Source organism: Calidris pugnax, unplaced genomic scaffold (genome assembly GCF_001431845.1).
Source record: "Calidris pugnax isolate Ruff unplaced genomic scaffold, ASM143184v1 scaffold143, whole genome shotgun sequence".
Taxonomy (NCBI): Eukaryota; Metazoa; Chordata; class Aves; order Charadriiformes; family Scolopacidae; genus Calidris; species Calidris pugnax.
The window spans coordinates 218,259-243,189 of record NW_015090861.1 but is presented as its reverse complement, the minus strand read 5'-3'; the positions used below and the strand labels follow the sequence as shown (position 1 = coordinate 243,189).

Below are 24,931 nucleotides of genomic sequence, written 5' to 3'. Positions count from 1 at the left end.
TATAACCAGTCATTAAATTTGTCCCTAACAAGAAAAGGGCAATAACCTGACTGTGTTTGCTTGCCCTTTTCCAAAAAAGGGGCTACAGAAAAGAGGATGCAGAAGAAAGAGGGACAACCAGGTTCATGGGAAAACTGGACAACAACTTGGAAGAGTTCACGGGGAATTACTGAACAGACAAATCATGGAAACCCCCCCAAAATGGAAAGGGTTGAAGGAGAATAAGGGGACCTTGTGCCATGTCAGGGCTGCCCTGTTCACCTGGAACCTGCTCATGGCCACAGTTAGAGGCAGAGCTGGGCTGGAGTGGCCACACGGCCCGGTGTCCATTCCCACATGGCAAAGCTGTAACTGCCCTCCTCACGAGGGTTAAAATGTCACAGAAGTGTGTCCATTCCCACATGGCAAAGCTGTAACTCTGCCTTCCTCACAAGGGTTAAAATGTCAGAGAAGACCCAGAAAAGGTAACATTTAAAACACAGCATTGTGGCCTGAAATGGTTGTGACCTGGAGTTGCACACTTACACTGCATGCCTTACACCAGTCCTCCCTTTCATGTAGTTCATTCCTGTCCTGTCCTTTCGATTTAAATCTTCTAGCTTCTGTTGGCCCAGCCAGGATATCTGCATCTGGGGACTAAGGAACAGAAAGCACATTACGACTGAGAACACTGACAATTTGGGGTTGGCTGTTTTTAGACAGTATCTATCTCCTCAAGTTTTGTGTCTGGCCAGGCTTCACATTAAGGTATTTAAATCGCATCCATCATCGCACACGTCTTCTGGATTCCCTTCCACAATTTGTCTCCTCTCACTGTATGTGCACAAAAAAAATAAGCTATTAATCATTGCAATAAAAACAGCTCCATAAAATGCTCATTCATTAGTGTGACAGGCACCTGAAGCGGGAGCACTTCTCGAATTCATTCCATTAAATCCTACTTCACTCTCTCAGATCAGGAAAAATATGAGCAAGAATTCATCCAAGTTCATAATGGACACACATCTTCAAATAAAAATGTCATACACCACGAAAAACAAATTGCTTTTAAATATACACCCTGATCAGCTTTAGCATCCAGTGTGATATCCACATGTTACCTTCAAGGCTGTACTTTTAATACCATCTAAATCCAGTAGTAGACAGCAACGCGTTTGATATGATTTGTGGACTGTAGAGAAGGAACCAGGAGTGAGTTAAGTGCAGCTCTTCAGGAGCAACACCAGTTTTTATTGTATTATGTCCTAATAAGATGGACATAATAAACTGGGATAGCCCATGTGAAAACGACCTGGAACAACCTATTCTTCTGGATGTGATTAACCCCTTGTGTTCAGGAACTGACTGCTCTGGATTTATTTTACCCTTTAGCTCTCCTGGGCTGAGGGGCAGCAAAGTTTGGGGTCTCTGCTCACAACATTCACCTGAGCCTGGTTTAACTTCCCCCATCCCTGAGAAAAGGGGATGGTTCTCCTGCAGCCTAAGGCAGTGTCTGCTCCTCGGGGTCAGGAGTGAAACCCCGTGACAGGCAGCTCTCCCACCTTCCATAACTAATCAGTGTTCACTGAGATTGAGCTTAGTGATAGGTGAGATCAGAAATGAAGTTCTGCTTCCTCAACTTTCTTTGTTTTGTTTTTACTGCAGAGTAGAAAAAAAATGAGGAGAAACTGAGAGCAACAACATCTTCCTTATACTCTAGAAGTTATGGCAACATCTGGGGAGGCAGATTGGGAGGCAAATCCTTGATCTTGGAAAGGCAAGTAAGAGACATGAATTTAGACCTCACATTCTGTGGGATTAAGATGAAAAGCTGATGGGACTGATGTGAGCAGAACTACCTGCCAGTCTGCAAGGTGCAGGGGAGGAAATCCATGGCCGGGCTTGCCCATGGAACCCTCGCCCTGTCTCATCTGATGTAACCCCAGATGGTTAAGACGGGGAAAGAAAGTTGGCTGAACTCATGTATAGAAACACCAAATGCTGTACGTGCTCCAAAAACTACTAGGTATTTGTAGCCAGCTGAGCTGTGACTATCAAATGTGGTGGGCACTAATTAATGGATCCCATTGAGGTTGTGTCTGTGTCCCTGCTGTGTGCCTGTCACACACAAGCAAGGAGAGAGGTTATACCTTCAAAAGAGAACATTTCTTTAGAAGTTGCTCATATTTTTTGAGAGCCCATGCTCACAAATGGGCAAACTTTAAGAGCTTCAATGTAAATGGTGGCATACATATACCCTGAAACTGCAGAACGTGTTACTTCCCCAGGCAAAATGAGCATTATTAATTATTCGTATTTAGAAAATTCAATGATTAAAGAATGCAGGATGAAGCAATGAAGTTTAAGATCAAGCAAGGTGAGTTCAAGTTCAAGAAGAATTGGGAAGCTGGGGAACGTGTATCAAGAAAAACATGATGGACAAAAGCTGGAGGAAAACCAAGAGGGATAATTTGGCCACTTTATACTATACTACATTGGGAAAAACCCAATTCACCTGGCCAGCATAATACAGCTTTTTTATACAGATAAATCAGATCTGTACATTTGGCTATAAAAGTTATAAAAATAGTCTCCAAACCAGATACTGTTAGTCTGTATCTCCAAATTAATAGCAATAACACATAATAGCATTTCTCTATTCTTAAATAACTGCTGACAGGTAATAACCAACATTTTTCCCTTCTAAATGGAGGTAATAAAATGGGAGTTGAGTGACAAAAAGTACATATAAATTTAGGGCAAAATAAAACTGCCTGCAGGCAATTACCCTAGAAACAGGAATTATTAGCTCAGCAGCTGGAACTGGATTGAAGAGTCAATTGACAAGAAGTCAGGATGTTGGGAGAACCTTCACTGTACCATGCCACAGGGCAGAGGGAGAGGAAAGAGAACATCCAACGGGCCTGTTAGAGAAACAGTTTGATCCCACCTGGGGGCACAAACACTAGGAAAATTTACCATAATCACATGGTTACATTATGAGATAATTTTAACCCCAATTTCATTACAATCTGTCTTTCCTGGAAGTGAAAATAATAGAAGTATTGCTGAGCTATGAGCCAACACATTTCCAGTTGTTTTTGCAAATAAACCCTGCATATATGGCGCCGCAGACCAAGACTGTCTGTATCAATAACACACAACTCCTTTGCCTGGCTCACTTGTTTGATACTGAAATTCCAGCACTTACTTGTGTAAAAAATCTTGCTCAGATCCTTGCTCGGACTCGTGCTCCTGGATCTGCTCTCCCATCTGCCTGGTGTTCTCTCGCAAGACAGTCGAGGTGAGCTGTGGTGCCTGCAGTGCCCCTGGAGTATGGATGTTTTCAGTCCTGTTCAGCCACGAGCCTTCCAGGCTCTCATCTGGAAAAAAGGAACATTTAAAGTTACCGAGGCAGTTGTGATAACGTGCAGTGTGTGTGCCTCCAGGAGTCCTTCAGTTGACTCCCTGAACGCACCAGTTTTTATTGTATTATGTCCTAATAAGATGGACATAATAAACTGGGATAGCCCATGTGAAAACGACCTGGAACAACCTATTCTTCTGGATGTGATTAACCCCTTGTGTTCAGGAACTGACTGCTCTGGATTTATTTTACCCTTTAGCTCTCCTGGGCTGAGGGGCAGCAAAGTTTGGGGTCTCTGCTCACAACGTTCACCTGAGCCTGGTTTAACTTCCCCCATCCCTGAGAAAAGGGGATGGTTCTCCTGCAGCCTAAGGCAGTGTCTGCTCCTCGGGGTCAGGAGTGAAACCCCGTGACAGGCAGCTCTCCCACCTTCCATAACTAATCAGTGTTCACTGAGATTGAGCTTAGTGATAGGTGAGATCAGAAATGAAGTTCTGCTTCCTCAACTTTCTTTGTTTTGTTTTTACTGCAGAGTAGAAAAAAAATGAGGAGAAACTGAGAGCAACAACATCTTCCTTATACTCTAGAAGTTATGGCAACATCTGGGGAGGCAGATTGGGAGGCAAATCCTTGATCTTGGAAAGGCAAGTAAGAGACATGAATTTAGACCTCACATTCTGTGGGATTAAGATGAAAAGCTGCCATGGGACTGATGTGAGCAGGGGCTCTGTGTGGCCAGCTGGGACTACCTGCTGGTCTGCAAGGTGTAGGGGAGGAAATCCATGGCTGGGCTTGCCCTGTCTCATCTGATGTAACCCCAGATGGTTAAGACGGGGAAAGAAAGTTGGCTGAACTCATGTATAGAAACACCAAATGCTGTACGTGCTCCAAAAACTACTAGGTATTTGTAGCCAGCTGAGCTGTGACTATCAAATGTGGTGGGCACTAATTAATGGATCCCATTGAGGTTGTGTCTGTGTCCCTGCTGTGTGCCTGTCACACACAAGCAAGGAGAGAAGTTATACCTTCAAAAGAAAACATTTCTTTACAAGTCACTCAAATTTTTTGAGAGCCCATGCTCACAAATGGGCAAACTTTAAGAGCTTCAATGTAAATGGTGGCATACATATACCCTGAAACTGCAGAACGTGTTACTTCCCCAGGCAAAATGAGCATTATTAATTATTCGTATTTAGAAAATTCAATGATTAAAGAATGCAGGATGAAGCAATGAAGTTTAAGATCAAGCAAGGTGAGTTCAAGTTCAAGAAGAATTGGGAAGCTGGGGAACGTGTATCAAGAAAAACATGATGGACAAAAGCTGGAGGAAAACCAAGAGGGATAATTTGGCCACTTTATACTATACTACATTGGGAAAAACCCAATTCACCTGGCCAGCATAATACAGCTTTTTTATACAGATAAATCAGATCTGTACATTTGGCTATAAAAGTTATAAAAATAGTCTCCAAACCAGATACTGTTAGTCTGTATCTCCAAATTAATAGCAATAACACATAATAGCATTTCTCTATTCTTAAATAACTGCTGACAGGTAATAACCAACATTTTTCCCTTCTAAATGGAGGTAATAAAATGGGAGTTGAGTGACAAAAAGTACATATAAATTTAGGGCAAAATAAAACTGCCTGCAGGCAATTACCCTAGAAACAGGAATTATTAGCTCAGCAGCTGGAACTGGATTGAAGAGTCAATTGACAAGAAATCAGGATGTTGGGAGAACCTTCACTGTACCATGCCACAGGGCAGAGGGAGAGGAAAGAGAACATCCAACGGGCCTGTTGGAGAAACAGTTTGATCCAACCTGGGGGCACAAACACCAGGAAAATTTACCGTAATCACATGGTTACATTATGAGATAATTTTAACCCCAATTTCATTACAATCTGTCTTTCCTGGAAGTGAAAATAATAGAAGTATTGCTGAGCTATGAGCCAACACATTTCCAGTTGTTTTTGCAAATAAACCCTGCATATATGGCGCCGCAGACCAAGACTGTCTGTATCAATAACACACAACTCCTTTGCCTGGCTCACTTGTTTGATACTGAAATTCCAGCACTTACTTGTGTAAAAAATCTTGCTCAGATCCTTGCTCGGACTCGTGCTCCTGGATCTGCTCTCCCATCTGCCTGGTGTTCTCTCGCAAGACAGTCGAGGTGAGCTGTGGTGCCTGCAGTGCCCCTGGAGTATGGATGTTTTCAGTCCTGTTCAGCCACGAGCCTTCCAGGCTCTCATCTGGAAAAAAGGAACATTTAAAGTTACCGAGGCAGTTGTGATAACGTGCAGTGTGTGTGCCTCCAGGAGTCCTTCAGTTGACTCCCTGAACGAACACCACACATGAGCCATGAGAGCCCTCTGTCTGCTCACTTCCATACCCTTCATTTTAGTGCCAGCACCTCCTCCAAATTTGATTTTCAACGGGATAAATACTCAAAATGATCCACACTATGAGCCAACACATTTCCAGTTGTTTTTGCAAATAAACCCTGCATATATGGAGCCACAGACCGAGACTGTCCGTATCAATAACACACAACTCCTTTGCCTGGCTCACTTGTTTGATACTGAAATTCCAGCACTTACTTGTGTAAAAAATCTTGCTCAGATCCTTGCTCGGACTCGTGCTCCTGGATCTGCTCTCCCATCTGCCTGGTGTTCTCTCGCAAGACAGTCGAGGTGAGCTGTGGTGCCTGCAGTGCCCCTGGAGTATGGATGTTTTCAGTCCTGTTCAGCCACGAGCCTTCCAGGCTCTCATCTGGAAAAAAGGAACATTTAAAGTTACCGAGGCAGTTGTGATAACGTGCAGTGTGTGTGCCTCCAGGAGTCCTTCAGTTGACTCCCTGAACGAACACCACACATGAGCCATGAGAGCCCTCCATCTACTCACACACTTCCATACCCTTCATTTTAGTGCCGGCACCTCCTCCAAATTTGATTTTCAACGGGATAAATACTCAAAATGATAAAATTTTCAGCTCTGATTTTGTGGTCCTTTAAGGAAGGATTATAAGGATTACTAGCAGCTATTCCCAACAAGAATTTAAAGTAAAAATATTTATCAAATGAACAAACCCCCCCAACACTGCAAATAAATATTGTATTACAGCACTACCTGAATTGTGTGCCTTGCACAGACACAACAGAGATAATCCCAACTACTGAGTTTACAATCTAAATATGAGAGTGTTAATCTCACCTCATACAGCAAACAAGATAAACAAGTTGAGGGTGGAGGACAAACACCCGGATCTGGCCAGCACGGATCTTTAGAAACTCAAGTGAGAAGCAGTTCAGTGGGGTACAGGGGGGCATTTCAGAGGAGAGGAGAGTCTGGGTGGTGGGAACTTTAAATTGGGGCAGGATATTTATAAATGTTGTCTAAAAAGCTGCCTGTTTAATCTTGAATTTATCTTTGCACCTTTTTTACGTTAGGAATTTTTTTAAAAATCCTATTTATGTTTGATTTCCTTAAGGCATTGTGAAGAAATGTCACAAAGCAGATTTACTTCCTGGAGCAAGAGGGAACGTTCTCCAGCCTGGACAGAAAGAGAGCTCCAAATTTGTAACTGTGCTGTCAGATTAAGATTAAAGATGGGATTTTTAGAAGAGTTATAAAAATATGTAAAGATAAAAAAGACGAGAGACTTGTGTACATATTACATATAGACCATCAGTAATTTGCTCCTAAGACCGGTTCTTCATAGCTCAAGTTACAAAGAGGAGTGAACAGTAAGTACTTATTTCTGAGGATCTAATCTCTGATTATTTGACGAGCTCATTACTGGTACATACGGAATAGGATCTCGCTGGGGCAGAAATCTGTGTCTTCACATGAAAAATACAGACAACCTGGCTCCAGGATTTCTTGGCTTTCCTTTTTCCAGGTTTCAAAAGGAAGCATATTTATGGCACAACACAATCATGCCTGCTGCACACGAAAGGAACATCCAAAAATTAAGTAGGTGGTGTCCTTCCAGCTGCTTATATTATTGTGGGGTGCAGTGCCAGTGACATTAGACCACTGTGCCTAAGGTAAGATAAATGTTGGGTGTCTTCTGATGACACGGTGTTGGTAGAATGCAAACAGAGACTCGTACCCTCTGTAGATGTCAGAGCCCTGTCAGACCCACAGCGAGTCCTGGCAGAGCCTGTGTTGCAGCTGGATGATCTCCTGGTGGAAAGGGCTGTACGTTCACAGCTTTCAGCACCTGAACACACACCTGACTAACTGGGTGTTTGGCCTACACCGTTTTTAAATCGGTGATGTTTGTGGAAAATTCCAGACCACAGCTGTTGCTAAGAAAGGGGATATTCAAATGGGAAGCGTTGCAAGTCAGTTCTCCCTTCTACTGCCCATTGAAAGGGAAACACAAAAAAGCAGGAGGCCAACACTGCCATAAACACTATGTCATGAGACTGAGACTTGCCCTGCAGGGAAGAAAAGATGTTCCTATGCTTCTTAGGAAAAATAAGGGGATATTAGTAGAATACGATAAAATAGAATTAAAATAGTGAAAAGAGGAAAGAAAAAACCCTCAGCAGTTTCTGTGAAATTCTGTGAAAATTACAGCATCCTAAAGGAAGGAAAACAGTATCTGAAGAAAGGAAGTGGTACTTTGTCTACCCAAACTCTTGGTTGGCAATAAGGAACTGAAGGGCTTGGCACAGCTCAACATGAGCTGTGATGGAGAATGGGCCTGAACAGTTTGGGAAATTGCTGTAGGTTCAGGCAAATTTGCATTAGGTTCCTCACTGAGGAGTTACCATTGTAGATACTGACCATGGAAAAGTCTCTGAAGTTTAAGGATCCCACTTACATCCCACCTACTCTAAATTTATATTCACAAAGGTACATGCTACATCATAGGGATTAACCAGGAACAGATGCAACCTTGTAAGAAATTGACTATCACAGCCACATTCCTGATGAACATGCCTGAAGTCACAGAAAGAGTAAATATAAACTGGATATCAATACCATTTTAAACAAAAAAAAAGGGTCTTTTTAGGGTTCTCTAGTGGTCCTGCAAAATACAGATCTGTATAGGAATTTCTGCCTCGAGTTTGCTCTGACATCCTGTTGATTAACAACTGCTTCAGACTGAACACAGGCAGGACAGCAGAGGTCCATGGCTGTGGAAGGTGTGGAGCAGATAACTCCACAAACACCTCCTGTTCCCAGCTTTGAACAGTTGTGAACCCGCAGATCCCAGTGGAGGCAGACAGGAACGGGGACTCGCAATGGCATCTCCCAGCAAGACCTGTTCAGCCTTGAGAGGAATTTGCAGAACAGTGTCTTGTTTTCACTACATAGAGAATATATCCTGTATTTCAGCAGTAATTGATAAACCATAAGGACTCGTAAGAATACATGGAGAAAATGAGAAATACCTCTACCAGGCAACCTAAAACCCTACGCACCTTCTACTCTCTTTTTGTGGAGCGGTGGCCGTCCTTTCTTATTCCTCACTGAAGAGGCTTTGCTGCTGCTGCTCCCGCTGTTCACAGACATTCTGTCGTCTTCACCACCCGTAACTAGTGAGTTTCTGTAGGAGATGAGTGGAAGCCATACATCTTCTCTTCTTTCCATCATCTGTTCTGTCAGAAACTTCTCCAAGTAGGAGTGACTGGGGAAAAAAAAAAAAAAAAGACAATGAGTACAGAAGAGCAGCAGATTAATCTGCAACCCCTCTTTGTATTGTTGAGAGCTTAACACAAATCTCACATAGGGTTCCCTTATTTTAATTTAATAATATGTGCTGATAGGGGATTGTATCTGACCCAGTAAGAACCAAGTCACGTGGTTAATCAGGCACAGGTTACCCACAGATCAACAACACAAAGTGTTCTCCTCCCCAACACCTTCCCCCCACACCTCTCCACGAGGGCTCTCAGCACGCTCCACTGCAATTCCTTTTCTGTTCTGCGCAGCGAGGAAGCCACTTGTACGTATCGTTAGTGTGTCAGCAGACAGAAGGAGTTAGAATGGCTGCTGAGAGGATGCAGGATATCCTCTTGGAACAGGAAAAACGGTTTCCTCAAATGCAAATGGTTATTTTTCAATTAACATCTTGCAGATCTGTTTTACTGCCATGGAGAAGCCAAATGCTCACTTGTTAACTTAAGCGAGGAACCCTAGACGCGGTCTGGAGGACACTTGAGTTGTTTTCTTTTTCTATTGATTATTTAATCATGGTATTAGAAATAGTCCTTAAAATGAGTATGCAAATCCACATGAAAGCGATTCTAATGGATTTGAAGCTGCCGAAGCAGGCATTCAGAGTTCAGGCAAGAGACCTCAGGATCCTTAAACATCACCTCTACCCCTCCTGCAAACACCTCGGGGTGCAGCCCTGGATCATGATTCCACAGAACCATTTCACGTTGCCAGGTTGCCATCAGTGGGAGTCACCCCCCACATTCTGCACGGAAATGAACTCTGTGCCTCTGCCTTTCCCCTGCCAGCTCATGGCAGGCTCAGCCACGGCAGACCCTCACGTGATGTAGGCATCAGCACAGGCCAAGGAGCCACCCTGCATGTGCCCGGGTAATGATCACAACCCCTTCTTAATGGGATTTTGTTTTGGTTCAGTAAAGAGGATGACTCTGCTCAAAGTCATGACTTCAGAGAATTTATCTGCGGAATAATCTTGGAAAGGAATAACTTTTCCTGCATCCAATTTATATTTATCTAACCGGAGCGCACAGGTTATGTCCATAGGGTGAAGAAGGAAAAACTACACCCCTTGGGGGTTCTTTCCTGATTAGATGCCAAACTTCTGACAATTTTGCTCAGCATTTTAGAGGAGCTTCATAGTGGCAATTCTTACCAGCTCCAACAAGGATAGAAACTCTGAATTTCTAGAAGTGAGAACACCTCACTGAGGCTCTGTCTCATCTCCCTTCAGACACCCACTTGTCTAGCCTAAGCAAACCTCTCTATTGGAGAGAAAGAAATGGAAAGAAATGTCTCCACAGGACATTTCACCTCTACACCATCTCACATTAATTCCTCTGCCTCTCCCTGCCTATGGGTCTGTAACCACCTCAGTCTAATTATTCAGTTTTGTTGCTGGGTGTAAGAGGCTGGCACCCGAAATGCACAGTTTTATATTAAGTCCATGGATTTCAATAAATCCATAAATGGCTATCAATCACTAATTCCGGAGGTTACTCACAAAACGAGAAGCAGAATAAACAAACAGGATGGGGAAAACTAATTAAAGCAATGAGGCCCCATTCCCAAACTGGAAACATCTTCTCCCTTTTCTCCCTCCAGATAAAAAGCCGTCAGTAACAGAAAGGCAGGAGGAGCCCTGAGAAGAGCAGCTCTTTGCTGAACTGTGACAGGACTGGCATTCTGTACCAAGGGCAGATGGCACATGCAGACATAACACCTAGATAATTCATCTTTTGGGGGGTTGGGAAGCTCAGCTGGAGGACTTCTGGGACAGGGAGTATGTGTCCGTGAGACTTTCAGGGTTATTCTAGAGGACTTTTGGCTCCAAACTGTGAGCCCATTGCTGAGTTCAGGGACAGTCACTTGGCAGGAGGAGATCAAACCAGGGAGGAGGTAAATGATCCCGTAGACGGGACTTCTCCACCAGATGGTGGTCACGTACCTTCCTGCTCACAGGCAACCCCTTTGGAGGGAGGGGGAGAGGTCCCTGTGGATTGGAGGAGTCAAGCTATAGAGAAGGGCAAATCAACTCCCCAGAGCAGAGCCAAAGCTCCACGGGCAACGCAGCCACTGCCTGCTGGGTGCAAACATGACATCTCCCAAGGACAGCAATGCAGGGATCTCCAGAAGAAATCTATTCATATAAGCAAGTTGTGTTGACTCTTTTCATAGTCCCCACAGCCAATGGAACCCAGGGCATGTCTGGTGCAGGGATCTCCAGAAGAAATCTATTCATACAAGCAAGTTGTGTTGAGTCTTTTCATAGTCCCCACAGCCCAATGGAACCTAGGGCATGTCTGAACTCATCTTAAGGCAGTCATTTAGCACAGAGCAGATAAATCATGCCCTGAAGGACCTATTACTTTTCACTGATCTTCCCATTCAGCTGAAACAAATAGCTCAGATAAAGATGACTACAATAAAGACAGACAAAAGCAGGAGAAATGGATTCCACCACAGCAGTATTTACAGTAGTGGTTGTGTTTGTGGGCACCAACAAGTGGAAGAACCTTTGAGAAAAAAATTTAAATGGCAACATAGAAGGTGAAGGAACAAGATCTCCTGAATAACTGAATTTCCTCATCGGGTCCAGTTAAGCTGCCACGTAAACTGTACAGAATGGTGTCACTTCCGAACAAGATCTCCTGAATAACTGAATTTCCTGCAAAGGATCGGGTCCAGTTAAGCTGTCACATAAACTGCACAGAATGGTGTCACTTCAAATTTTCTACACTGGAGAAGCTTGTGGAAGGGATAATGGCTGTACAGGAAGGATAAACTTCACTGAATTAAATGGGAATCAGGCTAATGGCACTTAAACTAACAGATGTAGGAGTATCTAAGGTTCAGCTAAGGAGATAGTCATAAAATCCCATTATCCTTCAGTCCTGTCCTGAAGAACAGGACCGAGGTTGACAAGATTCAAGGATATAACAATAAAGAGCAGTTTCAAAAATGGAGTGTCACACCAGCCCCACCGGACCATCCAGTTCTCAAGCTCCTTTAACTATTTCTTCTGTGTTTGCTGGATTGACAAATTATTGATACAGTTAAAAAAACTGAATTGGTTCAGGTGTATATATGTTAAAAATTATATGCAGTTAACCAAAATGCATTTCTTATAACACAGATAAAGCTATAATATTCATAATCGTTAACTCTAATAGAAAAGTTCTTTAAAACAATTGCCTTCCCAGAAAAACTACAGAAAAGTTTGACAGGAGGAGCCAGTTGAGGTAGTTATGGTAGATATATATGACTTACACTCATTGTGGTTAAAAACTGAGTGGAAAGATATCTAGAACCATAAATCAGATCTGGCAATTGCATTTTTTAAATGGTCATAAAGTTGTTCAAGGGATTCAGTTCCACGCTGGGCATGTAGTGCTTGGCTGATTTTTGGCTGGCTTTTCCTTTTCCCCTTCTTCTGCCCCGTGCCCAAATCCCGTCTAATAGAAAAGTTCTTTAAAACAATTGCCTTCCCAGAAAAACTACAGAAAAGTTTGACAGGAGGAGCCAGTTGAGGTAGTTATGGTAGATATATATGACTTACACTCATTGTGGTTAAAAACTGAGTGGAAAGATATCTAGAACCATAAATCAGATCTGGCAATTGCATTTTTTAAATGGTCATAAAGTTGTTCAAGGGATTCAGTTCCACGCTGGGCATGTAGTGCTTGGCTGATTTTTGGCTGGCTTTTCCTTTTCCCCTTCTTCTGCCCCGTGCCCAAATCCCGGATATTTGCTACAAAACATATTAGAAATGTAGAGCGTTGTCTCCCCAGTGACGCTGACAACGTCTTCCCTGTGAACATGCCCTCCATCATCCAGTTTGCTCTTTGCCAGTTCTGTTGATACCCGCAGCCCCTCTTGATGTTGCTCATAAAATAGTATTTCTTGCTTTTTATCCAGTTCTTACCAACAACACCTCTGATTTATTTCCAGTAGTTCATCTGCAGTAATTACCCACCACATCAAATCCAAGTGGCCAGTTCTCTACCACCCTGCTCTGCCCTAACCAGCAACGGTGTCTCTCTCGGCCTCTTCCTCTATCCCATCATGCCAGTAACAGAAGCCTTGACAAACCCTTATTTCCCAGTTTAACTCAATATATTAAAATAAACAACAAATATCTATTTACATTTTACGTAAATGTCTAACAGAAACAGATGTCACTGCAGTGTTTACTGGTCTGTAAATCCCCTGCACTAACATTTCACTTTTTTCCTTCCAGCCTGAAAAAAAGGTTGGTTTTTTATTTTCAGTGCCCCATGGAAAATTTTAAGGAACACTGTTTTGTGAGGTCTCAGACTTACCTCATCAGTAACTGATGTAACTCATCAGTAATCTGACTTTCCTTTTCTCTTTTAGTTTTCTTACTTTAAAATATAAACTGATGAATAACTACACATGTGCAATGTCTCACTGGGACTTCCTACAGCCCCCCCCACCTTAGACTGTGAAGCCCTCAGAGCTGAAGCCCACGCTGCAGGGACTGGGAGAGCCCAGCAAAACCCCGAGAAGAAAGGGAGCGGTACTTACACAGTCTTTTTGTCCTGTCGCAGGAGTTTAGAAGAAAATTCACTAAGCACTTCAAGGAAAGCAAGGTTAGGAGGTGGATAGTCTTGTCCTTTTTGATTCTGGTATTTGAAGGCAAACTCTATGCCATCTCTAGAGTAAAGAAATGTTAACATTTTCAGACATTTTTAACAAAATAAAAACGTTCCCCAAAATCTGAACTGTGATGAAATTCTTTCTATCTTTATAACCCATCAGAACTTTTTTCCCCCCCCATTACTAGCAAACAGCTGCTTTTGGTCAAAGAGGAATCAAACGTTCCGTCTCCATTTGTGAGGCTTCAATCTCAAAGACAAGGTATCTCCAGGCACGTGGTAAGAAGGAACTTTCCACAATCTAAGAAACTTGGCAGGTGCCAAAAGCCACTGCCTTGGTGGGAATCGCTCTTGGTTCTGCATGAGGCAGAAGCTTGTAATACAAATAATTGATAAGATATAACAAGATACAACTTCTGTATCAAGAGTCAGAGAAGAGACTTTACTTACCAGGACATCGATACATCCATCTCTGTCTTGTCTTTGCTTTATCATTTGAGACTAAAGAAAATATTGACTTTCCACTATCCAAAAAGGGCACATGCATGTCTTCATTTCTCTTTCAGTGGCCCAGGAAAGTGTCTGGTAGCACGTTGATCATGCCTTCCTACTCTTAGACTTAATGACTTAGTCTCTGAGAGAGCAAACTTTAATATTCTAACCCTTTTATGGCATGGGAAACGCAGAATTTAAATTTAGCAGCACCTCTCTATACTTTCCTATGCAACAGTTACATAAAAAGCATCAATCTGGTTAAAAAAAAATAATTAAAAAATATTTTTGGATTATTGTTTTCTAAAAGCCCTTGGTGCCCACAGAACCCACAGTGGTGTGGTACAAAGCTCTATCTACACACTGTATCCCTTAGATACACTCCACACAAATATGTATCATACCAGTGGCTTTACCAGAGATAGAAAAATATGGCCATCCCAATAAATTCCAACAAATAATTATGTAGCAGCTAGTTTAGTTTTACTTCCTTTCTTTCATACATACATGTACCACCTCCCCCCCATTTCTCTACACACACTAGAAAAATCTATCAGTATTCCAGGACCTGTTAAGATGACGTACCTTTAGAAAAGGTAGGCTGAGTGAAGGTTTTAATTGGAATATAATATAAAAATCTAGTTTATTTACCACCACTCACTTGTGTAGTGTGGCCACGGCCTCTCTTGTCTTGATCTGGTCCAAGCCAAAGGTGAGGGCAAACCGACGGGCCAGTTCCTTAATTCCACTCACGTGGGCAGATGTCCTGTCCAAATTGGGACCTTGCTCCTGAACGAGCTCGTTAAACAGCTAGAGAAAGAATTCCAGCGTTAACACCTGTGAGCCACAAAACACTTTTCTTGAGAAAAACTTTTGTTCTTAACCCGTTATGGCTCAGAGTGAGCATTGAGACTACTTTGTTCACACAGATGTGACAGAGTTCTTTTACATTCATCTTCTAATCCCCTTCCCAGACTCCCTTCTGTGTCACTGCTGGTTGTCCCTTGTCCCCCACCTTGTGCTTGAGCAGACGGTAACTCTTGGACACAATTTTGCACCTACCTTCACTGAACTGCACCCGTTATTCACCCAACTCATCAAGAGGGTTCTGTGTCCTTATGCTGCTTTCTAAAGCGCCGACATCGCCCAGCAGATCAGCATCTTTGAATTTAGGGAGCAAAATTGCTATTCCATCATTCAAGGCTTAATGAATATCTGAGCAGCATTACTGGGTAAATGCCTTCAAAGCTGCCTTGATAATGCCCTTTCACTACAATAATGAACTGCTCAGTAGTTTTCCAATCAGTTCTAGATCTGCCATTTAGACCACATTTTTCTAACTTGCTAATGAGAATATCAAGGGAGACCATGTCACTGACAACATTAAATCTACTGTTTCTCTGATATCCAAAAGCTCTGTTACCATATAATTAATGAAAGCAGCATAATTTGACACGATTTCTTCTTGACAAATTCCTACTGGCTGTTCCCTGTCATTTAGGCACTTGCAAATAGCTTATCTCATTATTTGTTTTTTTTCATGAAATGATATTAGGCTGATCCATGGCATGGCACCTGGCTTCTTCCTAGCTCCAAGATTTAAAGACAGGAACTACTTCGACACTCGCCGATACTTCTGGAAGCATCATCTGATTTTCTCAAAGATGATCTCTCTCAAGGTTTTCTCAAATGATCTCTCTCAGCTTCCAGATTGCTCCAGGAAACCCCTTAGGACTCTGGGATGAATTTGGGGAGGCCCAGCTGATTTGCAAACATCTAATTTATAGAAGTGATTTCTCCACGTAATGGATGTAGCTGGTACTTCAAGGGCCTTAATGGTATTTAGTGAAGCGCACGCTGTGCTGTTGGCAGAACGAGGATGGATCTCACCATCAGGCCAGTAATTTATGGTTGATGTAAAGCACATTTTTCAGGGGAAAAAACATGTTTAACAATATTGGAAGACTTAAACTAATTAGCTTCAAGTTTGAAAAAATCAATCAAGTATTTAGACAAAATGTAAAGAAGATGCATTAATTCCAGCTAATTGTAAGAAGAAAAAGTCATCCTAATTCTTCTTGTTCACCAGGTGGCAAACGCTATGAATCAGCTTGGACCAAACTGCCCTCAAGGTTCTTCTCTCTCTTTCTTCCCTTTCAATCTGACCAGTACTTTGCTGGTGTGGGCTTAAGGAGACAGAGGTCACGGAGACAAACGAACAGGGACAGCCTGAATTGAGGAGCAAGATCATCTCTTAACAGAACTGTAGAGTTTTCGCTTCATTGTAAAGGGCACCAGAGAAAATCCCGTCTGGTATTTTTTGCAGTGATGCATTTCTAACAAAAATCAATATTCTTACCTGTTGCAAGCTGAGAATGAGCGTCTTTGCACACTGGATTTTATCAATTTGCCTTGTTTTGCTCAGGGTTTCCTTAATGATGTCTCCATAATCATTGTAGTACTAGGAAAAAAAACGTGAAAAAAGCCCTCTTAAATTTTTAAATTGAACTTTTTATACAATTTCCTACAATTTTCCTGAGAGAAAGATTACTTGGAATTCTTGTTTTGAAAAGGCAGCAGTTGCCAAAGAACCCAGTCTCAAATCCAGTTTTTTTTTGTGAGTGGGAGGCAACGTTTCAATACCAAAATGTGAACTCATTGGTAGCCTGCCCCCACTGAGGAGATATGGAACTTCTGTATTTGTTGTTATCTTTTGTAATAAACATGTTGAAAAACAAACAAAGGAGTATTTCCTACTCCAAACTCAATATTTGATGACCCGTGACTGCAAATTCTAAGAAAGGACGTCCTGTTGAAGCAACACACCCTTGGCCAGCAGCACACAGGTGTGGAGGAGCTCCAGGCACAGCACCAGCAGAGCTGGGTGGCCAAGGACAATTTGCTGAAGCTGGGAAGCAGAGTGAGGTATGGGTCAGTATGAACCACTGATTTTCTTTATGTTACAAGAAGGGTTGCCATAAACTACGGCCTGTGGTACTAACTCCTTGGGTAGAAAAGCCTGTATAATCATTAAAACTTCCAGGCTGAGAATATACATATATTTTTTTTTTCCACAAGCAGTATTCTTTCAGCCTCATTAGTATTTCTGAATTTGCAACCACTTATTTTCTTTCTCTGTTAAATATTGATAAAGAGATCCTTCTAGATTATATTCTAATTTAAATTCCATTTCTCTCACTCTCCCCCAATTTCGGGAGCAGGAAGGGAGTGGGGAGAGGAGAGCAGCCCAGAGCAGCAGGTGGGAACCTAACCTGGATTGTGAGAGCTTCATAATGAAATTCCTGCTCTGGAGAAATTCCCTGAGTGAGAGTCACCCCGAGCAGTGACCTGGCTGATGGCTGCAGCCTGTGCTGGGGACTTCATTGTCCCATGTCCTCCCAATGAACAGGAGGAGGAGGAAGGAAAAATCTTTGAATTTAGGGAGCAAAATTGCTATTCCATCATTCAAGGCTTAATGAATATCTGAGCAGCATTACTGGGTAAATGCCTTCAAAGCTGCCTTGATAATGCCCTTTCACTACAATAATGAACTGCTCAGTAGTTTTCCAATCAGTTCTAGATCTGCCATTTAGACCACATTTTTCTAACTTGCTAATGAGAATATCAAGGGAGACCATGTCACTGACAACATTAAATCTACTGTTTCTCTGATATCCAAAAGCTCTGTTACCATATAATTAATGAAAGCAGCATAATTTGACACGATTTCTTCTTGACAAATTCCTACTGGCTGTTCCCTGTCATTTAGGCACTTGCAAATAGCTTATCTCATTATTTGTTTTTTTTCATGAAATGATATTAGGCTGATCCATGGCATGGCACCTGGCTTCTTCCTAGCTCCAAGATTTAAAGACAGGAACTACTTCGACACTCGCCGATACTTCTGGAAGCATCATCTGATTTTCTCAAAGATGATCTCTCTCAAGGTTTTCTCAAATGATCTCTCTCAGCTTCCAGATTGCTCCAGGAAACCCCTTAGGACTCTGGGATGAATTTGGGGAGGCCCAGCTGATTTGCAAACATCTAATTTATAGAAGTGATTTCTCCACATAATGGATGTAGCTGGTACTTCAAGGGCCTTAATGGTATTTAGTGAAGCGCACACTGTGCTGTTGGCAGAACGAGGATGGATCTCACCATCAGGCCAGTAATTTATGGTTGATGTAAAGCACATTTTTCAGGGGAAAAAACATGTTTAACAATATTGGAAGACTTAAACTAATTAGCTTCAAGTTTGAAAAAATCAATCAAGTATTTAGACAAAATGTAAAGAAGATGCATTAATTCCAGCTAATTGTAAGAAGAAAAAGTCATCCTAATTCTTCTTGTTCACCAGGTGGCAAACGCTATGAATCAGCTTGGACCAAACTGCCCTCGAGGTTCTTCTCTCTCTTTCTTTCCTTTCAATCTGACCAGTTCTTTGCTGGTGTGAGCTTAAGGAGACAGAGGTCATGGAGACAAACGAACAGGGACAGCCTGAATTCAGGAGCAAGATCATCTCTTAACAGAACTGTAGCGTTTTCGCTTCATTGTAAAGGGCACCAGAGAAAATCCCGTCTGGTATTTTTTGCAGTGATGCATTTCTAACAAAAATCAATATTCTTACCTGTTGCAAGCTGAGAATGAGCGTCTTTGCACACTGGATTTTATCAATTTGCCTTGTTTTGCTCAGGGTTTCCTTAATGATGTCTCCATAATCATTGTAGTACTAGGAAAAAAAAAGTTTAAAAAGCCCTCTTTAAATGTTTAAATTGAACCTTTTATACAATTTCCTACAATTTTCCTGAGAGAAAGATTACTTGGAATTCTTGTTTTGAAAAGGCAGCAGTTGCCAAAGAACCCAGTCTCAAATCCAGGTTTTTTTTGTGAGTGGGAGGCAACGTTTCGATACCAAAATGTGAACTCATTGGTAGCCTGGCCCCACTGAGGAGATAAGGAACTTCTGTATTTGATATTATCTTTTGTAATAAATATGTTGAAAAAAACCCACTAACTACTAACCACCTGGGTAGAAAAGCCTGTATAATCATTAAAACTTCCAGGCTGAGAATATACATATATTTTTTTTCCCCAAGCAGTATTCTTTCAGCCTCATTAATCCATAATCATTGTAGTACTAGGAAAAAAAACGTGAAAAAAGCCCTCTTAAATTTTTAAATTGAACTTTTTATACAATTTCCTACAATTTTCCTGAGAGAAAGATTACTTGGAATTCTTGTTTTGAAAAGGCAGCAGTTGCCAAAGAACCCAGTCTCAAATCCAGTTTTTTTTTGTGAGTGGGAGGCAACGTTTCAATACCAAAATGTGAACTCATTGGTAGCCTGCCCCCACTGAGGAGATATGGAACTTCTGTATTTGTTGTTATCTTTTGTAATAAACATGTTGAAAAACAAACAAAGGAGTATTTCCTACTCCAAACTCAATATTTGATGACCCGTGACTGCAAATTCTAAGAAAGGACGTCCTGTTGAAGCAACACACCCTTGGCCAGCAGCACACAGGTGTGGAGGAGCTCCAGGCACAGCACCAGCAGAGCTGGGTGGCCAAGGACAATTTGCTGAAGCTGGGAAGCAGAGTGAGGTATGGGTCAGTATGAACCACTGATTTTCTTTATGTTACAAGAAGGGTTGCCATAAACTACGGCCTGTGGTACTAACTCCTTGGGTAGAAAAGCCTGTATAATCATTAAAACTTCCAGGCTGAGAATATACATATATTTTTTTTTTCCACAAGCAGTATTCTTTCAGCCTCATTAGACTTTTTATACAATTTCCTACAATTTTCCTGAGAGAAAGATTACTTGGAATTCTTGTTTTGAAAAGGCAGCAGTTGCCAAAGAACCCAGTCTCAAATCCAGTTTTTTTTTGTGAGTGGGAGGCAACGTTTCAATACCAAAATGTGAACTCATTGGTAGCCTGCCCCCACTGAGGAGATATGGAACTTCTGTATTTGTTGTTATCTTTTGTAATAAACATGTTGAAAAACAAACAAAGGAGTATTTCCTACTCCAAACTCAATATTTGATGACCCGTGACTGCAAATTCTAAGAAAGGACGTCCTGTTGAAGCAACACACCCTTGGCCAGCAGCACACAGGTGTGGAGGAGCTCCAGGCACAGCACCAGCAGAGCTGGGTGGCCAAGGACAATTTGCTGAAGCTGGGAAGCAGAGTGAGGTATGGGTCAGTATGAACCACTGATTTTCTTTATGTTACAAGAAGGGTTGCCATAAACTACGGCCTGTGGTACTAACTCCTTGGGTAGAAAAGCCTGTATAATCATTAAAACTTCCAGGCTGAGAATATACATATATTTTTTTTTTCCACAAGCAGTATTCTTTCAGCCTCATTAGTATTTCTGAATTTGCAACCACTTATTTTCTTTCTCTGTTAAATATTGATAAAGAGATCCTTCTAGATTATATTCTAATTTAAATTCCATTTCTCTCACTCTCCCCCAATTTCGGGAGCAGGAAGGGAGTGGGGAGAGGAGAGCAGCCCAGAGCAGCAGGTGGGAACCTAACCTGGATTGTGAGAGCTTCATTGTGAAATTCCTGCTCTGGAGAAATTCCCTGAGTGAGAGTCACCCCGAGCAGTGACCTGGCTGATGGCTGCAGCCTGTGCTGGGGACTTCATTGTCTTGTGTCCTCCCAAGTCCATAATCATTGTAGTACTAGGAAAAAAAAAGTTTAAAAAGCCCTCTTTAAATGTTTAAATTGAACCTTTTATACAATTTCCTACAATTTTCCTGAGAGAAAGATTACTTGGAATTCTTGTTTTGAAAAGGCAGCAGTTGCCAAAGAACCCAGTCTCAAATCCAGGTTTTTTTTGTGAGTGGGAGGCAACGTTTCGATACCAAAATGTGAACTCATTGGTAGCCTGGCCCCACTGAGGAGATAAGGAACTTCTGTATTTGATATTATCTTTTGTAATAAATATGTTGAAAAAAACCCACTAACTACTAACCACCTGGGTAGAAAAGCCTGTATAATCATTAAAACTTCCAGGCTGAGAATATACATATATTTTTTTTCCCCAAGCAGTATTCTTTCAGCCTCATTAATATTTCTGAATTTGCAACCACTTATTTTCTTTCTCTGTTAAATATTGATACAGAGATCCTTCTAGTTTATATTCTAATTTAAATTCCATTTCTCTCACTCTCCCCCAATTTCGGGAGCAGGAAGGGAGTGGGGAGAGGAGAGCAGCCCAGAGCAGCAGGTGGGAACCTAACCTGGATTGTGAGAGCTTCATTGTGAAATTCCTGCTCTGGAGAAATTCCCTGAGTGAGAGTCACCCCGAGCAGTGACCTGGCTGATGGCTGCAGCCTGTGCTGGGGACTTCATTGTCCCATGTCCTCCCAATGGCCTGTGGTACTAACTCCTTGGGTAGAAAAGCCTGTATAATCATTAAAACTTCCAGGCTGAGAATATACATATATTTTTTTTTTCCACAAGCAGTATTCTTTCAGCCTCATTAGTATTTCTGAATTTGCAACCACTTATTTTCTTTCTCTGTTAAATATTGATAAAGAGATCCTTCTAGATTATATTCTAATTTAAATTCCATTTCTCTCACTCTCCCCCAATTTCGGGAGCAGGAAGGGAGTGGGGAGAGGAGAGCAGCCCAGAGCAGCAGGTGGGAACCTAACCTGGATTGTGAGAGCTTCATAATGAAATTCCTGCTCTGGAGAAATTCCCTGAGTGAGAGTCACCCCGAGCAGTGACCTGGCTGATGGCTGCAGCCTGTGCTGGGGACTTCATTGTCCCATGTCCTCCCAATGAACAGGAGGAGGAGGAAGGAAAACTCAGACACAGGGTGTAGTGGAAGCTGGGCAGCAAGTCTTTCTGAATTTCAGGGGGCCTAAATAATTCACTTCATGTCCACCCACTTACAGCAATACCATATGGAGATTTCAGAAGCGTCCAACCTTTACCCACTGCAACAGGAATGGAGAGAAAGAGGGGCCCTGCCTTCAGCTGGGCAGGAGAACACCCAGAGCTGTACCTTCATATAGTGTTTGAAGATATCTGCTGCTGCGTGCATGTCCACAATGTCGTAAATGATCAGCTTGCTAAAGGCAGCCAGAAGGTTTCTTCTCTTATGTAAAGCTTCTATTTTGTTGGCTTCATCTTCTTCATCTCCCTCTGAAAGCATCAACAGCAATAAAATGTTTGTAAGTACCTGCTATGTTCTACTGCAACATTATCCAACAGCAGCTTTTAGAAAAAAATCAATTCTTTACAAGGAAGCAAGGATTGTTGCAGGAGAAGCTGGAATGAAAGGTGGTCAATTCTTGAGTCCTGTCTATGCTAGGACTTCCAGGGAAGTTCAGGAACATGAGACACCATGGAGGGTATCTATAGTCCTGCGTAGGTACAGAACAGAACCCACATGGAACTGAATCACTTATTTTCTTTACCCTGTGAAAGGCCAGAGCAAAGACTTGCCAAATGCTCTTTGCCCAACTTCTGAAACACAGGCCGTTTGGAGATGCTTCATTAACACCACAAAGCTATAAACATTTCATAGAAGGAAAATTAGAAACAGCAATAGTTGTACTGAACTCCATGGATTTTCAGGTATGAAATGGGCAGCTCTAAAGCATTAATTACAGCAGGAAGTAACCTTCAGTTGTAAGAAACATCAGCATTGAATGGCAGCATCATGAGTATGAAGTCCCCGTGTGAGACTCTGAGTGAAAATGATTAAAAGTTAAATATCATATCATGTAATAAAAGCATAGTCCACATCTTATCTAAGAAAATGAAATCAGTTGTAACAGTTGTGATGCAAGTAAATATTCTGTGGTAATTAGGAGAGCTTATTCTTGGAGGGAATCTTCCAACCACAGAGCTGTGGTGGGGGCAGGAGGGACACAGAGTCACTGCCACTCTCTTGCTGCCCTCTTCCTGGAGCAAAAAAATAAAATCTATCCTTGATGTACAGTCTGAACACTGAAGTCACCAAGTATGGTTAACTACACATTGATTTCTGGTGAAGGTGTGTTTCAAAATGTATTTTTCCCAGGAATCCTTAAAGAGATGCTCAACAAAGACGTGAGCTGCTGAGGAGCCAGAAAACTGAAAGCACCTTCAGAGCCAGAATCCATTCTCTGAGACCTCAGTCTATATATTGCTGTCTTAAAAGATCTAAAATAGCACCTATGTGTCATGCTGCCATACAAGTAACTGAGTACAGTGGAAATTCAGAAAATGTGCCAAAAAGAACACTACAGTATGTACTCAGCAGCGCTTTCACATGGTTTGACTATCTGGGAATCCATCTCCTGTCCAAAGCTGTTCTGAAGGATTTCTCTTCTACGTACTGTTCCATCATACATATATAATCCTGAAATAAAAACTCTGAAAACATTTGGACAATCTGATCTGAAAATCTTATTTTCTTCTTTTCTCTGTGTCTGTTATGAAAAAAAAAGCTCAGTAGAAAACATGAAAGTTAAACCTACCCATGCTCTGGTTTTCATCATCTTGGTCAATAAAGACATGGTCCATCACAAAACTGAGAAGTTCTGACTGGAGGCCTGAATCCGGATTAAACACCAAAGGCTGAAGACCTTCCCTACCTCCAGTCATCAGCTGATGGCTAAAAATCATCAGGAGATCACAGAGCAGCATGAAAGCCTGAAAGGCAAAAGAGAATGAATGCAGTAAGGAGTGTAAGTCAAGTAAGTAAAAAATAAAATACCATTTATCTAATTTCCAGATATCCTCTGCTATTATTAAATGTCCTTCTTTAACTGTACTCAATTGTAGTTGCTTGTGTGCTGTGAAAAGTGCTCATTAGGTTTTCCCCTAACTTTATAATGTTGTTCTACCTTTGATTCCTACATAAGGAACTGTTTACTACCTCTTCCATGTCCAGAATGTTCCATATTAAACTTTAATTTCTTCTCTCTGAAAAGAACTCTAAGTCTCTCTCTGATCCAAGGACTGTAGCCAACTTTGTAGTAAAGAAAAAACACCTCTTTTGATAAAGAATTAGAAAAGTTAAACAAGCAAGAAATGAACAATGTTATAAGAGAAAATCCAAGCTGAGTCACTGTCAGATGCTGAAAATATAGAGAAGAATTTCTTCTGCAAAGAAATTCTTGCAGAATTTCATCCACAATTCTCTGCAGAAAGAATCGAGTAACTCGGCACAGCTTTCAAATCTGGATAAAAGCCGACCAGGGCAGAATTTTCAATGGTTTATGCTCATCATTATTATTCCCTCATCACCTGAGAATAAAGAAGGCAGCTATTACTAACTGTATGTCTTTCAAGGGCTTATCTGTATACTCTCATGCACAAAAATAACACTTTTTCTCCCCAGTGGCTTGTGCTGGAGTGCCATGGCCAGCTGTGGTCACCTGCACCACCTTCAGTACCTGAGCACCTTTACCAAAAGTACTTTCTGAAAGTACTTTTTAATCTTCTCCATTTCTCTCCTTCTTTATCCTCCATTTCCTGGAGCCTGGTATAAAATCCGAGTGAGCTGTACTCGGGTGAGAACAAGATGCAAATCACTGTAAACTACCTTCTACTTAGACTTTGGAAACAGATGCCACTATTTGGGATTTTTCTCCACTGGATCCAAAAAGTCGTGATTCATTTCTGTGATGTTCTCACCTGCTTTAAACTCTTTAGATACTCAATAGAATTTAAGCTCATCCTAACTGCAGACCTCTAAAAAAGAGCACAGGAATAATGCCCTGAAAGTGCTTATTTCTGTCCTGTACAAAGACAGATACATCCCA

The 24,931-nt window shown here is 41.8% G+C and overlaps 1 protein-coding gene across 1 annotated transcript in view; it reads right to left on the bottom strand.

Annotated features, from left to right (window-relative positions):
* STAG1 (stromal antigen 1) overlaps positions 1 to 24,931 on the bottom strand; it is a 165,949-nt gene that overhangs the window by 4,714 nt on the left and 136,304 nt on the right. Inside the window, exons 23-30 of the mRNA XM_014944245.1 lie at positions 23,642 to 23,816; positions 22,180 to 22,319; positions 18,782 to 18,883; positions 14,816 to 14,964; positions 13,592 to 13,720; positions 8,791 to 8,996; positions 5,953 to 6,124; positions 526 to 636 (exon numbers count right to left, since the gene is read on the bottom strand). Of these exons, the coding sequence (XP_014799731.1) occupies positions 526 to 636; positions 5,953 to 6,124; positions 8,791 to 8,996; positions 13,592 to 13,720; positions 14,816 to 14,964; positions 18,782 to 18,883; positions 22,180 to 22,319; positions 23,642 to 23,816 (1,184 nt within the window). The remainder of the gene's footprint in view (positions 1 to 525; positions 637 to 5,952; positions 6,125 to 8,790; positions 8,997 to 13,591; positions 13,721 to 14,815; positions 14,965 to 18,781; positions 18,884 to 22,179; positions 22,320 to 23,641; positions 23,817 to 24,931) is intronic.